Below are 17,938 nucleotides of genomic sequence, written 5' to 3' on the forward strand. Positions count from 1 at the left end.
TACACACATTTACATCCATGTTTATTACTACTTCTATCAATGTAGATTGAACACCTTGAGTGTACATCAACATCTTCATTTCCAACCCAACACCAATTGGTCGTTTTAGTTTTCTCCTTGCCATGTTGTAACCCACTGCTCAGGTAGGGAGAAAGCTGGCTCCCATTATCCTTAAAAGGTCGACTTATTTGGTCACTCCCTCTGTATGTGACTAACTTCTCAGTATGCTGCTCCCTCCTCCATGAGGATGCCATCCCTACACCTGTCCTCCCCAGGCTCTGACACCTGTCATAGGCCACCTGCTCCACAACAGCTCTCCTAACCCCCTTCCCTGTTAGACATCGTGCCCCCAGCCCCATGGATGCCTAACCTTCCTTGGCCCCCACCTTATGGTTTTTGGACAACATGGTGAGGAAAAGGAGAGGGTGGAAGTCTATGAGTGCCTTTGATAGCACAGAACATGCTAGTCAGGGGTGACAGTGTCTGAAACCAGAAACCTGTGGCGACACCTCACGCGGTTTTCCCCTGGGACGGAGACTTTCTGGCTGGGTTCATCTGTGACCCTGTCTGTACTTCTGAAAAAGAATAGCCTTGTACAGCACTCAGGAAAGGAACAGGTCTTTTTCTCCTTCTGTGCTTTCACTTTAGCTTCAGGTCTCGTTACATTTTAATGATATACCAGCTTCAGGGCTGGTCAGGAAATTTTCCACATCTTCCCCTGGTTATTCATGCTTTCTGAAAGCAGGCCTGGTGCCAGCAGCTTCTAGTCTGAATCATCTAAGCTTCACTTTTGCAGCACTCGCCCCCAGGAATCCAGATTCCAGGGCTGGTTGCCACAGGGGGCTGGGGGGGCTGGGTTGTTTCAGGATTTCCCTCAGATCCTCTTACAGTTTGCCCTTCTGGGATATAGTTTCTCTTTCCCAGAGGAGGGAGATAAACCAGGTGCCAGAGGACAGAAAAGACTCCAGGAAGCTCTTGTAGAGATAATCTGAGACTGATGGAGACTGGCAGCCCTGGAGGTCACCAAGTCAGGAGCCCATTTCCATGAGGCCAATGAAGCTTAAAATTCAGGGCCCCTTGCTGACATGGGCACTTCCAAAGCCCGTGCCATTAGGAGTCACAGTTTTGTAGTCTTTGTCTTAAAGAAGCCCACCCCCAAATTGTCTAGGCTGCAGGCCCCACAATCTGGGCCAGCCCTGGACCTAATGACTCCCACCCCTCTGAGTCCCAAAAGGAAAGGACCCAGTGACAGGACCCTGTGCGTGGGAAAGTAGCTCAGTGTCACAGTAGTGGGCAAAGCTGATGGAGTTCACTCTCAGTTCTGACATTTGCCAGTGTGGAATTCTGGAAGTTACCTAACCTCTCTGTGCCTCAGTTTCCTCCAGTAAAGTGCCTCCCTCATTTCACAGGGCTGATGTGAGGATTAAATACATTCATCTATATATATGAACTCTATCTATCTATCTATCTATCTATCTATCTATCTATTAATTATCTATCTACCTACATACTTATCATCTATCTGAAACACGGAGGGAAACACAGAAAGCATCCCCAGAACAGCACTTAGACATATTATCCATCCACTTGGCCCTCTTTATGAAATGCTGCCATGAAAGTCACATGTCCTGCAGCTCTTGCTCTTCCCCTCATTCCTCAAGGCCAAAGATTGTTCCCTAAGTTCTTTGCCTTATTTAGGGAAGGTTTGAAAGACTCATAAGGGTTTCAGGCCATTTCAATTCTAGGATCATTTGTCCTGGGCTGCTTTTCCAGGGAGCAGTTTGGCCTCTCCTGGCCACACACACTTCTGTGTGCCCATCAGCGGCTGGGCCTGGGCTGCTCCTGGCTCTCGGCTCCAGAGCCAGGAAGGACGAACTATCTCCTTCTCCGGGCCGTGCGGGGGGTGGGGGTGGGGGGGGGGTGGGGGGGGGTGGGGGGGGGAGGGGGGGATGGAAAGAAGAGGTTGGGACGACGTGGAAGGGATTAGGATTAGGGTTTAGGGATAAGGATTTAGGAATGTTTGCTGGCTGGGAACGTGAGGTGGTTGTGAACCGGCTTGTGGAAAAGCCTCAAACACCAGCCTCAGAAGACTCTTAGCTGGGAGGTGGCTCTGGCTTTGGCCTGGGAATTCCAAGCTGCCTACAGGAGACGGACCATGTGAGAATTCTGACCCCTCTTGCCCCCGTGCCGCCTCGCCACCTCTTCCCTGCGGCCAGAAGCTGAGTGCTCACGCACTTGAACTGCATGTGCATTTCTGCCTTCTTCCTGGGCCAGCCTTGTGACACCAAGAATGAGCAACAGACACGGTTGGCGGAGGCCACCTGCCCCAGGCCCTGGCAGAGCCCACAAGCTCAGCTCCTCCTGGAAAGAAACCCTCTCTAGGTGCCAGCCTGTCATCCCCAGCACCTTCTCTTTTCATTCCCCTTCCCCCGTCCCATGCGAGCCCTCCAGGCTCTCCACTGCCATTTCCTCCACGTCTGTTTCTCCTCCATGCCTCCTCACCCCCAACCTGGCTTCTCTGCCCACCCATCAGCCTCTCCCCCCCACTCCTGCTTCAAGCCGAGGGAACCAGAAATGCTGTGGCTCTTCAGCTAGTAGGGGGAAGTCCTATAATCTTCATCCAAAATGAGGTACTTTTGAAAATAAAAGGGACTGTGGACCAACCAGCACAGATGGGGACTGCCCAGCCACACTAGGCTATCTGGTCACCCTGCTCCAGCACCACTCAGTGAATGCTCTCACCAGCCTGCACGGTCCTTCTCCCTTTTCCTTCTGGAATAACTGCAACACTTGCTTCCACTCAGCGCAGGCAGAGCTCCTGCCTCCTCTGACCTCTCCTAGTCACTTGAGCCAGGTTGTCCTGGCTGGACCAATTATTAAATTTTCAGGAACTTTACAGGCCAGCTGTTCAACACAGCCATAATCTTAAAATGAACTGAGATGAACTTATAATTAAATGTGGTAATAAATGCTCTCAATTCATCATTTTCTAATTTCATTGTTACTTTCATGTCCTTGATGTTATTTATTTATGTCCCCTGTGTCTGTTTGGTGGAAACAGCACAGGCTGATTGACTACTTTGCTTGTCTTCCCAACTCTGTGTTCAGTAACGCCAGGTTGGTAGCTGGAAATTGGCCACAGTGAGTAGTCACACCATTGGCAAGTGCTTTACACCGGGGCTTGATTTATTGTTCTGATAATTGTCTATACATGTAAGACAGAAAATGTTAATAATGCAGATGAAACTTAAAAGCATATTGTTTCTGTAGTCATTACATTGTGAATAACATGAGCAATGGAGGGAGTATTTCCCTCTATTGAAAACTTATCAGAATCAGCAAAGAAGTTGCTAATGTCATTAACAAATGAGTGAAATTATGAATTCATAATGCTGAAGCCAAAAGAGGTTTCATTTAATAAATACAATTAGTATGAAAGTGAGAAATAGTTTACCAGCAAGTTACATCCAAGATTTAAGGACAATAAACTTATTGGAGAAAGAGCTGATGGTGATGCAAGTCCATTTGTTAAATCATGGTTGAATCCTAGGTTTGGCAAAAATTAAATGCATTCTGTGAGAACCAATGGCTATGTGGAATTTACAGTAGAGTATTGTATATTTCAGCATTATTTGTAAATTGTGTGTTACACATGCTTTATGCCTGTAAATTTTATAGTAAACACATGCACGTTTAAGCATGTATACATGGTTATTCAGTCAGCTGTTAAACACTGGCCTGCACAACACTGCCCGCCACCTTGTCCAGGTTGGGTCAGGTACCTCCTTTGCTGCTCCCACAGAACTGTAGCATTACATCCTTCTGTCTGTCTCACCCACTGAACTTCTTGAGGACAGAAGAATCTTTGTAGCTCCACACTTAACATAATACCTGGCAGAGATTAGGTGCCCCTCCCCAAATGTAATGAATTAATTCATGAATTTAACAGCTGAGTGGGTGAAGGTGATATGGCACATACTCCTGGGCAGGGACTGCATTTCGGCCCTCTCATGGTGAGGTGTGGCGTGTGATAAGTTCAGTCATGTGATGTGTGTGGTAGGAGGGATGTTGGCCACTTTCAGACAAGACCCTCCAGTTGCCTCTTTCTTTGGCAGCAGCAGGGACCCTGAAAGCCACGTGTTGCTGGGAGTGTGGTCACATGATGGAGAGGTGCCTGACCCACAAGGTGCCTTTGAGTAAAATAGACAGTTATTTCATGAAGCCACAAAGATGATGGGTTTTACTTGTTACCACAGCATAGCCTAATCTATCCTGACTAATTCAGTGAGGAAACTGAGATGTGGGAGGTGACGTGGGCCAGGTTGCATAGCTTGTTGGTGGCAGGCCAAGAGCCCATCTTCATTTTCCCCATACATACTGGCTCCCCCTACAGTTTCTCAGAAATAAAGTGTGAATTTAAGGTGGGTTTTGTTTAAAGCCCCATTTCAGAGAATAACTAGTTGGGGCTCACTCATGGTGAGTCCTTCAGAGGTACCAGCCAGCAGGCACACCCACCAAACATCCTCTGATTAGAAGATCAGCAGGTACAGCTGGTGCTGGGGATTAAATCTACCATTAACTGTCATTAGCCTGGCTGTGGTTTCTCCCACAAGCACCCCTCCCTTGCCCTGTCATTTACCACTGCTCTCAACTTACTGGGATAGGTCTGGTTCTCAGACGGAGAGAGACCCAGCTTTTGAAGTGACATTCAGAGCACAGCACTTGGGGTGTCTCTTAGAAAAACTCAGTTCTTTCCTGCAGTGTCTCCCCTTTGCTCTCACACTGCTACACAATCACTGCACTTCTGACACAAGATGGGTGTCAGTTTTCCCTGCACAGAGCAACTCTGTGACAGCAGCTGGGAGTCCTACAATTTAATTCAATTCTGACACTTAGATCTACCTGGAGGCCATGTCAGACCCCACAGGTTAAGGGTCCAGTCCAAGAGACTGACCCCCATTTAGATGCCACAGCGAGGAGTAGGGCCCCAGGCCACTCACAACTCCTGTCTGACTTGGCTATAAATTGGAGGTTTCTATAGCCCCCTCCTTGGCTTTGATTAATTTGCTAGAGTGACTCATAGAACTCGGGGAAATGTGTTTACTAGTTTATTAAAGGACATGAAAAAGGACACAGATGAACAGCCAGGTGAAGAGAGATACAGGGCGAGGTCTGGGAGATGCTCCTAGTGCTCTTTTTTGGGAACTCTGTGCCAGGAACCAAATGCTGAGGTCAACATATGTACTTTCTCTTCTGTCACAGGCCTGACCATTGCCCTAGACCCTACTGCTCTTTCCGTTTCCAGAAATTTTGCACATCCATTTAGTCTCCGAATCTCTCACCCAAGCACCTAAATTGCACACAAGTGATGAGAGCTAAGGCCAAACCTTAAGCCTGAGGCTTCCCATGGAATGCTGTCCGCTTGGAGTGGTACCAGGAGGCCTCTGACCGGTCTCCCACCACAGGGATGCTAGGAAAGCTGGGATGGGCCCAGGTGAAGGAAGAGGTTGCATGGCAGAGGAAGGCTCCAGGAGGGCATTTCTGGGGAGGGAGGGCAAGGAGGGAGGGAGGCAGAGTCTGTTGCTCCATCCTGGAGGGAGAACTGGATCTGGGCAATATGGGTTGAGAAGCAGCCACTTGGAGGAAGAGCTATAGGGTCCCCCTACATAGACCACGGAGGAGAGAAGGGTGGAGATGATGCTGCAAAGGAAGGGGGCGTGCTGGGGGACCTACTGACCCAAGGCAGGTTTAATTGGGGCCTGGGTCATTCCACCTGCTTCTCAGAGACCTCTCTGAGCTCTGAGCTCTGGTGACAAGGCCACCCTCCTCCAGGTTCTGCCCCAGCACCTCCTCCCAAGGGCTGGCTCAGAGTGTGCTGGATGGGGTGGAAAGTCTGAGGGCCGCAGCCCGGCCAGCCCAGCAACTCAAAATAAATACTTCCTCCTTGGCAGCCTCAAGGCGGCCAAGTGGCTCTGGCCGGACAATCCTCCAGTGTTCCCTGGAGCCTTTGGGGCGCTGGGCTGGGCTGGGCACTTCCTCATCTGGGAGGAGGCTGGGGAGGAAGGGCCCAGCTCTGAGTGGACAGAGGAAAGAGACATGGCAAAGTGTGAGCTTGGATGGGGGCGTCCTCCGATGTTGTGTATCTAAGCAGGAAGCCAGACCTGGCCAGCCTCAGGGAAGGAAAATAAGCTCTGAAGACCTATTTTTAGAAAGTGGCAAAACGCTGCTTCTCAGTAGGCAGTGGAACTTAAATCTAAAACTTACTTCTTTACTGAAGTAATTGAAGTGACCACTGGACTGCATGTAAGAACAGGGCTGTGTGAGCAGTGGAGCCTTATGAGGTTGTTAGGCTGGCGCTGTTCACCCTCCATGCTGCTGGCCTCCCTCAGGCCATTCCGGAGAGCTGCACAGGAAGATGGTGTCCTTGTGGTGGCACGGTGATGGTGATGGTGATGGTGACGGTGACGGTGATGGTGATGGTGATGGTGACGGTGATGGTGATGGTGATAATGATGATGGTGATGATCATGGTGATAATGATGATGGTAATGATGATGGGGATGGAGATAATGGTGATGATGGTGTTGATGAGAATAGCGATGGTGATGACAATAGTGATGATAATCATGGTGATGAGGAGATGATAGTGAAGGTGTGAGCCAGGCATACACTTGACATATTGGTCTCATTCTGTCCTTACTACTCCCTATGAGGCAAGTATGGTTTGTCCCCATTTTTTCAGATGAAGAAAGTGAGTCTCAAAGAGGTTAAGTCACATAACTAACAATTGTAGGACTGGGATCCAAACTCAGGTCGGGACAACAACAAAGCCTGCTCTGTATGAACCCATGAGAAAATACCAGAATTGGAAGAGGTGACACTGAGTCCAATTCCTGCTGCTTTCCTCTCGCAGAGCACTCACCAGTCTGCTTGCACCCGCCCCCGGCCCGGTGGGAGCTCATGTCTGGTGAGCAGCCCTTCTATTTTCAGCTCTAAATGCTATACAATTCCCACATGGAGCTGAAACCTCTCCACGTCATCTCTGTGGCCACATGAACTATCTATCTATGACAACCCTGTAAGCCTCTGGAGGCGGCTCTCAGAGCCTCTCAAACATTCTATTTGCAGGTTTGAGAAGCTCAATCCTTTCGGCTGTCCGTGCTCCTTCTAAAGCGTCACAGGTCTCAGTGAGTCTGGGATCGAGCAGACTACACTTAGAGCAAAATATAGCTTTGAAGGTGGATCTGGTTTCTAGAAAGAGCAAATGGTCATTTGGAAACAGGACTGGGTTGGATGACTGAACTGAGAAAAAACTTAGTTTAAAAGATAAAATTGAGCCATTTTAAAATCTTGCCTAAACTGGCACTGAAATTCCTTGAAGAATTTTTCAAAGCCATAATTTAAACAACAGCAATATTACTAGATGAAGTGTAGAACCTCGCAAGGCAAGGAGATGCTTAGTTCTCTGAAAGCAGACACATTCCTGGTACAACATAGACAACAATTTCAACAGTGCCACTTACAAATATTGGCAGAGTGGTAATAATTTATGACATGATTGGAGAGAGAGCACCAGTTTGTATTGCAATTGTGTCATGGCTAGACTGTGGCTCGAGATTTAAAAAGGTGAAATCAAGGCTAGCCTAGCGCCGTGCTGAGGTGTTTGCCTGAGCTGGTGGCCTCTGTGGGGGTGAGGCTGGGGCCTGGCTCGGGCAGTGATCGCTCTGCTTGCCCTGCCCGGAGCACTCTTGCTCAGTGCGGCCAGGCCCTGGACCTCCCCCTGAAGCCTGCTTGCCTTTGCAAGAACATGCACAGCTTCAGAGGGTTGCCAAGGAGCAGACTGGGCGACTTCCCCGTGAACTCAGTTAGCTGTGCTGTGCTTTGGAGTCGTGCACACGGGTTGTTGGAAACCACAACTGGCGATTCCTGTTTCCAGGACCAAGTCCTGAGTAAGGGAGAGGGATGGAGCCAAAAGAACACCTTTGAACTGGATCCTCCCAGGCAGAGGTCATGTGCAGCGGATTCAAGGAACCCCAGCCATGCCGGCAGCACCCTTCTCAGGCCTGGGACACAGCCTGCTCCCTTCCTCTTTCTAGTTCTGTCCTGCCCACTGAAATGCTCTTCCCACCAAGCCTGACTTTGCAAAGACATTCTTCACCTGCCTTTCCTTCTTATCCCTAAACACAAGTCCCCAGTCCCTATCAGCTGAAACCTAGGTACAAACCAGGGAGGAGCCATAGTGAGTGGGGGGTAGAGCGTGAGGACAGTCCAGAAACGACTCCAGGGGAGACGAGAAAGGCTCTGTGGAAGAGACATGGTGGCAGCTGGATGACGCCGAGGAGGTTAGCCCCGCACGCTCAGGAGAAGGGACAGGAGGAAGGCATCGACCTTGCACAGCTGCTCAGAAGGCGCGGGAAGCAGGGAGTTTGCAGCCTGTGCAGTCAGGGCATGGGCCCAGCAGCCCCCGAGAGGTCCTGGTGCAGAGGAGAGAAGCCTGGATTTCCTCATCGGTGAGAGGGTGTGGCAGCCGCACCTGGGAGGCAGTCATGAGGTAGCGTTCAGCACCACTCACAGCAGATGGAGACGGCGCAACAATGGGTTGAGTGAATGAATAAATGTCGTCATTTCAGCTTTGTCTCCTAAGCTTCATAAATGAAGACATGTTTCAAGCAACTTTTTTACATTATGAATATTTTAATTCAGTTCATTTGGCTTTAAGGATTGGACTGAAAAATAAAGAGCTTTACTAAGTTTACTGGATTGTGAGTTTGGAAGAGCATGATCAAGTGCACCCCAAGCTCTGGGTTTACTTTCCAAACAAGGTACCTGGGCCTTCAGAGCCCTCACAGCTGTCAGTATATCCCCCCCGGGAGGGGAGGGGCCCTCCTGAGCCTTCCTACTCTGAAATGGTCTTTATATGACAGAGTTATTTCCCCCAAATTCAAAATGCTTAGACACCAAACAAATGGCCAAGCAAAAGGATAAATTTGGCCCTAATTCACGGATCAGGAACTTGTTGTACAACAGGAGAGCTAGCTGGATGTCCAAGAGACCATGTAGCTTCACAAATGCAGACAAGTTTCAAACAACATTTTTACATTATGAAAATGTAAACTTGTCAAGGGTGTGGGTTCCACGAGCAATTACCTAATTCTGTAACGGCCACAGAGACCTGGGCGTGTTGTTAGTGACAAGGACAGGCTTCTGCTGCAGGTCTCAATGCTCAGGGTGAGTAACAACAAATCAGAATGCCAAGGACAGAAACCAGCCCGTCTCCGAAGGAGGCAGTGTGTGGGCATGTGCAAGCGTGTAACACGTGCAAGCACACACACACACGTGCGCAGAGCTCCTTGTTCTCTGGAGCCCTTTACGCCTGACACTTGGATTCCTTGTTCGTTTAGCCCCACCCCTTACAAGTATTTCCAGAACTTAGGTTACTCCCCTTGGCAGCTCTGCTTCACACACAAATACCTGAAGTTTATGAAGTGTGACCTGTTTATCAATGACTGCGCTCCATTAACCTCAGCTTCCAGCCCAGTCAGACCAGCACAGCTGCCACCTTCTCGGGAGGGAGGAGAGGAGGAGTAGGGGTGATCACTGAATCTGAACTAAGTCACCAAACTAGGAGCTCCAGCACCCAGAAAGGAGACCCCAGCCCTCCTCAAAACTGGAAACTGCCCTGGCTGGTTTGGCTCAGTGGATAGAGTGTTGGCCTGCGGACTGAAGGGTCCCGGGTTTGATTCCAGTTAAGGGCACATGCCCGGGTTGCAGGCTCAATCCCCAGTGGGGTGTGTGCAGGAGGCAGCCAATCAATGATTCTCTCTCATCATTGATGTTTCTCTCCCTCTCCCTTCCTCTCTGAAATCAATAAAACAAAACAAACAACCCAAAAAACAAAAAACTGGAAATGCTCGCTGAACCTCACTCAGAAGCCATGTGTTGCTGGGGAATTAGCTGGCCTCCAGGATCTTGAAGAGCAGCGAGAATCAGGAAAACCTACATTAAACTCAACCAGCGAGGCTAGGGGATTCCTCCTGACTCGGCTTTGCTCTAGATCCCAGTGTGTCCAGTGCAGAAGGGCCTGTGTGGGGCCACGGCAGACAGATCTAGGGGACCGCCAAGGAACCAGGAGGTGAAAAGCATCCTGAGAGGATTGCTCAACTCTCTCAGAGGGGATGGGCGCTGCTCCCACCTCCTGCTCCTTAGGGCGATTTATGGACCCCCCAAGACCCCACCCAGGTCAGAGAATTACTGCATTTGTCACTTAGGCTTTTCAGGTCATTTCTAGAAAACACCATGCCCCCCCTTTTTAGCTCATTGTTGAACAGAAAGTTCATGCTGTTTAGATAAGAAGCCTGAAGTAAATCTTTACAGAGCAAGGTGACCAGGGTTGAAGGGATGTGCCCTATGGGGCAGGCCCTGCCTGGCTCCTAGGGTCATTGGTGGCCCCCTAGCAGGACAATAACCAGGAAGGAGAGTGAGCCTGCCAGTGACAGCAGTGACTGGCATTTCTTAAGTCCTATGAATTTGGAATGTGTACAATTTATCTTTCTTTGAATAAAGAGACACACGAAGGCTAGTCATTTTTGTGTTAAAAAGTGTAGGACAGGGAGTGCACTTTGGTTATTAAACTTTACTTGTGTAGACAGGTGGGTGTTTACTGCCCGCCCCCCCCCCCCCCCCCGCCCCTCCCCGCCCCGAGCGCTCTTACTATCAGAGAAGAGGGTGATTGTGGCATTTCTGGCGCAGGAGGGAAGGCAGCAGCTGGGGAGGGACTGGGTCAGTGGTGCCCACGCCCAGACAGTCCTCTATTTCAAATTCAGTCACAGAGTTCCAGTTTTCCCAGGATAAGGCAGCACAGAGCTCGGCTTTCTCTTTTCTCAGATATCTGAATGCAGGGCTTGTCCAGCGAGTAGATTAGAAAAAGATATGGAACTTGTTCCCCATACTTTAAAGCAGGGAAAAAGCCTTGTTGTGAAGAGAAGAAACAAAACCTGTTTGGTGACTTGTCATTTCAATGAAAACACAAACCTTTCACAGGTGAGCATTCCCCATGCTCCTCCCCTTCCTCCTGCCACCCAGGAGCTGGGGAGCACAGGTCACAGGTGGGAGCAGGAGGAAAAACAGAAAACAAGCCCTGCTCCTTCAGAGAACACGAGGATTTGGTGCAAACATTTAAGAGCCCAAGGGAGCAGTTTACTAAGCTTGTCTTGTCAGGGGGATAAAATACACTCAGAGATGCCTTTTATGTTTTCTTGTCTGACCACTGTGGCTAGGACTTCCAGTACTATGTTGAATAAAAGTGGTGAACCCTGTCTTGTTCCTGTTCTTAGGGAAAATCATTTTAGTTTTTGCCTATTGATGGGCAAATTTATGGACCTCCCTACCCCCGCCCATATAATGTTGGCTTAGGTTTGTAATATATGGTCGTTATTATGTTGAGGTATGATTCCTCTATTCCTGGGATGGGGAACATCCAGCCTGCAGGCAGAAGGCCCAAGAAGTCATTTGGTCTGGCCCTGCCAAGGCATTAGGGGTGAGTTAATTAAATGTTTGACCAAATATAGCAGGCTGATTTTTAAGTTGATAATTTTGTATGGCCTGTGAATTATGTTATAAATATCCAAATGGCCCTTGGCAGAGAAAAGTTTCCCCACCCCCAAGTCTATTCCCACTCTGCTGAGAGTTTTTATCAAAAATTGGTGTTTGATTTTGTCGAATGCTTTTCCTGCATCTACTGATATGATCATGTGATTTTCCAAATTGGAAAGAAGGATGTAAAATTGTGATTATTCATAGATGACATGATATTGTACATAGAAAACTCTAAAGATTCTACACAAAAACTACTAAACTACTAGATTTAATAAATGAATTTGGCAATGTAGCAGGATACAAATTAACACCCAGAAATCGATGGCATTTTTATACACCAATAATAAACTCTCAGAAAAAGAAACTAAAAAAAACAATCCCATTTACCATTGTAACAAAAAAAAAAAAATAAGATACTTAGGAATAAACTTAACCAAGGAGGTAAAAGACCTGTACTCTGAAAACTACAGGACGTTGAAAAAGAAGATAGAAGAAGACATAAACAAGTGGGAGAATATACCATGTTCATGGATTGGTAGAATTAACATAATTAAAATGTCCATACTACCCAAGGCAATCTATAGATTCAATGCAATCCCTATCAAAATACCAATGGCATATTTCACAGATCTAAAACAAATACTCCAAAAATGTATAGGGAACGAAATAGCAACAGCAATCTTGAGAAAGAAGAACAAAGTTGGAGGGATCACAATACCAGATATCAAGTTATACTACAAAGACACTGTAATCAAAACAGCCTGATACTGGCACAAGAATAGGCATATACACCAATGGAACAGAACTGAGAACCCCCAAATTTACCCAAACCCTTATGCTCAATTAATATTTGACAAAGGAGGGAAGAGCATGCAATGGAGTAAAAACAATCTCTTCAATAATTGGTGTTGGAAAAATTGGACAGATACATGCAAAAAAGTGAAAACAGACCACCAACTTACACCATACACAAGAATAAACTCAAAATGGATAAAAGAATTAAATGTAAGTAATAAAACCATAAAAATCCTAAAAGAAAACATAGGCAGCAAAAGCTCAGAATTTTCATCGATATATCAAATAGCAGAATTTTCATCAATATATCGCATAGGGCAAGAGAAACAAGGAAAAAAATAAACAAATGGGACTACATCAAAATAAAAAGCTTCTGCACAGCAAAAGAAACCAGCATCAAAATGAAAAGAGAACCCACTGCATGGGAGAACATATTGTCAATGATATATCTGATAAGGGGTTAATTTCCAAAATATGTAAAGTGCTCATACAACTCAACAAAAGGAAGACAAACAACCCAATTTAAAAATGGGCAGAAGACCTGAATAGACACTGCTCCAAAGGGGACATACAAATGGCCAGGAAACATGAAAAAATGCTCAAGGTCACTGATCAACAGAGAGATGCAAATTAAAATCATAATAAGGTATAGCCTCACACCAGCCAGAATAGCTACCATTAATAAATCAATAAGCAAGTGCTGGCGAGGAGAAAAGGGAATTGTGGTACTCTGCTGGTGGGAATGCAGACTGGGACAACCCCTATGGAAAACAGTGTGATTTCCTCAAGAAAATTAAAAATGGAACTGCCATTTGATCCAGTGGTCTCACTTCTAGGAATATATCCTAAGAAGCCAAAAACACCAATCAGAAAGGATATATGCACCCCTATGTTCATAGCAGTGTTATTTTCAATAGCTAAGATCTGTGCCCATCAGTAGGTGAATGGATTAAAGAACTGTGGTAAATTTATACTATAGAATATTATGCAGCAGTAAAAAAGGATTTATTTTTTAAAAATATTTTTATTGATTTCAGAGAGGAAGGGAGAAGAAGAGAGAGATAGAAACATCAATGATGATGGAATCATTGATTGGCTGCTTTCTGCATGCCCCCTACTGGGGACTGAGCCCACAATGATCGGAATCGAACCAGGGACCCTTCAGTCTGCAGGCTGATGCTCTATCCACTAAGGCAAAGCACCTAGGGCAAAAAGAAGGATTTCTTAGTCTTTGAAACAGCATGGAGGGACCTGGAGAGTATTATGCTAAGTGAAATAAGCCAGTCAGAGAAAGACAAGTATTATATGATCTTGTTCATTAGGTTCCATCTAACACACAAAATAAACTGACAAACAAAAAAGATCCAGAGACATTGAAGCATGAAACAGATTGACGATTCTCAGAGGGAAGAGGGTGGGGGGAGAGAAGAGACTAATCAATGAACTTATATGCATAGCCCCTGGACAGGCAATAGTCAGGGGAAGGCCTGGGGAGGGAGCAGGAGCAGGGTAGAGAGGGGCGATGGGAAGGGGCGGGGGGGGGGGGGGGACATCTGTAAACTTTCAACAATAAAGATAAATTGAAAATAAAAAAAAATAAAACCAAAACAGTGCCTCATTCTGCCACTTCCTTGAGGGAAATGGCATAGCAGTTACAAGTTCCTTGATAACAATAAATTATTTTCATATTTATCTTAATTATCTCTTCATTACTCTTGAATAAACATAAAGAACTGATTTCTTAGATCCTCTGTACAAATACACCACCATTAAATCCTCTGAAAGGTCAAATTTCACATAGCTAGAGATGTGGGAATTTAATAAAGAGAATACATTTCTGATTTTTTACAAATAAAAAGGTCAATCCTAAGGGCTCCATAAGGCCTTGTTTATCAGCTACATGAAGCTCTTCACGAAAGCTCATTTCAAGTGGGGAGCCCACAAGGGGAGCTCACCTCCCATCAGGGATTCTGAGGGAAGAAGCCTATATTGTCAAAGTCAGGACAAGGAGCCAGCACACAGCTCGGTGGGGCCCCAAAAGGAGAATGTGGGCTGGAGAGAACAGCACGAATCCACATTTCTGCTAGTTTTGTGAAAATAAGTATACACACCAAGAACCAAACATAGGAGAGGGAGGAGGAGGAGAGACTGAGCAGACCCTGTTACCCTGGCAACTGCAAAGTATTACAGTCTGCAGAGGAGACTCTAGTTGGGCCATTTACACACACCTTTTTAAAAGCCAAAGAATTTCCCCCCTCATTTTACGATAAAGAGTTTCATAAAAATGGAGACTGATTTACAAATATCACTTGAAAAAAAAACTGGGCCCTTAAGATTCATCTTTCCTTTTGGTTACAATTTTGCTTTGAATTATGGTCCTTAAAATTTTTTTGAAGGTGACCCTTTAAGAGTGTCCTATCATATAGTATGGCAAGAAAACGAATGTCCTTCAGCAAATTAGTTGTTTTTGTTAACATGATATGTACACAGACAGGTTACTTCATTGGCAACTATAATTTGAACCTCCAACAAAATATATGGCTTTAATTTCTAGGGTTTGAACACAAGACATGACCAGAGCAATAGGTAAAAGTAAATACAAGAAATTATGAATAAATATAAGGAAAGAATATAACATTTAAAAGAAAATAATTGAAAATAAATATAAAATGCAAAACGAAAGTTGTTTGTATATAAGATAAATCTAAATTTATTTTTCAAAATTATCATTATGAAAACAAATATACTACATATAGTCAAGTTCACCTTAATCAAATGACATCATAGGATAAGATAAAAATAAATCAGCCATTTCAAGACTCTCTATTTTAAACACTGTGTATGGCATCTCACTTAGTAAAAAGATAATATAGCCTTCAATAATCCTTTAACCATATCCAATATAAACGAGTAAAATAAAAACTACTTTAATACCTATTTAAATTAAGACCATCAAGAAACTGGCTGAGATACTAAATACTGTAATTCTAAGGAAAAAAAATTACAATCATTTTCTGTAACTTACAAGGCAAATCGAACACTATGAATAAATGTCTTTCACATCACATTTGAATTTAAATAATACTCACCAGGAAAGAAACAGATTCTGTGACAGTGGCTGAGCCATAACAACAAAAGGGCGTGATATCTAAGTGTGGCCCTTCCCAGTCTATTTTTAGAGGTTAAAGACGCCAGCCTTGAATAGTTTGATAATAATGGTTGTGGTTACGACTCAGCATGTAAGACAGTTCGAGAGTAAACAAGCTCTTTTCATGCTGTCATCTAGTTCGCTGTCTTTTCCCTTTTATATTAATCCTGAGACCTTGCCCACAGAACACAGGGGGTCTGAAGAATTGTTTGTTTCCTCCTGTTTACTAACTACCTTGGAACATGCAGAACTAAAATTAAGTCATAAATTAAAATTAGGTTAAAATGAGGTGATAAATTAAATCTTTGAAAATGTTCTTCATTAAAAAAGTTTTTAAAAACTATCTTGCTTATCTGCAACTTTACTCGGAAAATTACTTTAATTGGGAACAGGACACACATTGCGGAGGAAAAAGCACTTGGGTTCACTGAAGTATCCCGGAGATGTGTCCTTAACAGACTTCCCTGTGAGGAAGTAACAATTCCTATGTCTATCAAGAGTATAGGGTTTTAAGAAGTTTATATATAAGTAATGATAAATGTATATGTGCCAACACAATTCCTATCTATGTATATGTTAACATGTTTCTATAAACATATTTTATACATGTATATACACAATAGACGCTCATACACATATCCCCCAACCACACAGACCCTTCAGTGTGATGAGACTTGCTTTCTTGAAATTACCACCTTTTCCACACTCAACCTTTCTATTCCACTCCCATAACTCAAACTTATAGTACATCAGACTCTAAAGGTTTCATTTCAATTTTCAATAAAAAAACTAGGCAAACCAAATTATATCAAGAAACAAAAGCATATTTAGGGCTAACATATTACCCTATACACTTCAAAAAGAAAAAAACCAAAAATGTATTGTAAGACACTATGAAAATTTAACACTCAGTTTTAATATTTTCTTAGAAAAGGAGAGGAAGTCCCTAGCTTAGAGAATTGAGTGTAAGAGATCTAAACTGGCCTTCATGTCCATTTGCTTGGGATTAAAGGTTAGGTTAGAGACTCAAGAAAAGCAAATTGGACCCAATCCCCCTTCTCCTGAATCTACAAAATAGATGGCAATTACAAATCATAGAAACCTATAGTTCTTCAAGGTTATTATCTGAGTTCTTAGAAAAAGGAAGCTCTAGTGCTGGCCCTTGTTTACAGAAGGAAATCCCAGCTCAAAGGTGGAATGGGAGGGGGCAGGCACTCAGCCCGGACTGCTCAGTCCCGGTACCCGTCATCGCTAGTCCGCAGCAGGGCACAGCTGTTGGGACTGTTGTGATTGCTCTTTACGACGCACAGACATTTTAGGCCAAACAAACCTGGCCATCCACATCCTCCAGCCCTCTCTCATGCTCCATCACAAGTTCTCTTTCAGCAGGCCGAGCTTCCGCAGGGCCTCCCGGCGAGCTTCCTCAGTGGAGCCTCGACCAGCAAACTGGACGGTGATGCCTTGGGGTCTGAACCCCACGGCCCTGGGCAGCGAGCCTGATCGCTTCCTAGCATCCTGGCTGCAGTCCGGCTGCCGGTGCTCATACAAGCTCTTGCTGGCGTTCTGGCGTGCAAGTTTATTGGTAAGAGCCGGGTCCGGACGGAAAGTGACAGTTTTCCCAGTAGAGAAAAAGGCACCGGGCTCGCTCTTTAGGACATCATGGATGTTCTGGAAGCCATTCTCCAGTGGTGGGGTCTGCTCTGTCTGCACGCCTCTGGACTGCTGACTGCTGGTCTGCCCTCCTGCCTGCGTGGACGCAGCTTCCTGGACGGGGCCTGGCTTGCTCTGGCCACACGTCCCCTGCTCTGGAGAGACGCTTCGCCTCTGCTCAGGGAGATCACCCTTTTGGGCCCGATCTTCCGTTTCTCCCATGGAGAAGAAAGAGACTCCATTAATGTTGGCCAGGACCCGGGCTTTCCGCTCCTGCACGTTGACCGCGGCCTTGGAGATGGTCTTGTTGAACTCCTTCCCGGCGCTGTTGGTCACACTGATGTTGCTCGGGAAGCGGTGGACCTTGGGCGCAGGCTGTGCCGTATGTCTGTGCCACAACAAGTGGTCTCCATTTCGAGGGGCCACGGAAGTCAGTGTCCTCCATTCCCCAGGCCTGCCCTCCTTGGAGGCGGAGGTGGGTGAAAGTGCTTCATTTCCTGCCAACTTCTCAGAAATCTTCTGGGCGATAACAAGCGGAGTAGGAACTGAACGGGGCAGTTTGGGGTGCTCCGCAGGAGGAGAAGAAGAGAGCTGCTCTTTCCTGGGCTGGGCTGGCGCTGTGGGGACAGGCAGGGAGGGTGGCCGAGGAAGGGCCTCTGGAACGGTGCACCCTGGCGGGGGAGAAGCCTCCACATCCTGTACCCCGCATTCCAGGACAGGAATGTCTTCCTTTCCAGCAGGTCCAGACCC

At 46.0% G+C, this 17,938-nt stretch overlaps 1 protein-coding gene across 2 annotated transcripts in view; it reads right to left on the minus strand.

Moving 5' to 3' along the window:
- Window positions 1-16,434: 16,434 nt before the first annotated feature.
- The window catches only part of PROSER2 (proline and serine rich 2), a 46,564-nt gene continuing 45,060 nt past the window's right edge, over window positions 16,435-17,938 (minus strand). For both annotated transcript variants that reach the window (XM_070428494.1, XM_070428497.1), the window contains one exon: window positions 16,435-17,937. In XM_070428494.1, the coding sequence (XP_070284595.1) occupies window positions 16,907-17,937 (1,031 nt within the window). In that variant the 3' untranslated portion in view covers window positions 16,435-16,906. The remainder of the gene's footprint in view (window position 17,938) is intronic.

The sequence above is a fragment of the Myotis yumanensis genome, unplaced genomic scaffold, assembly GCF_028538775.1.
Source record: "Myotis yumanensis isolate MYYU_CA2020_CCGP unplaced genomic scaffold, mMyoYum1.0.hap1 SCAF_1, whole genome shotgun sequence".
NCBI lineage: Eukaryota > Metazoa > Chordata > Mammalia > Chiroptera > Vespertilionidae > Myotis > Myotis yumanensis.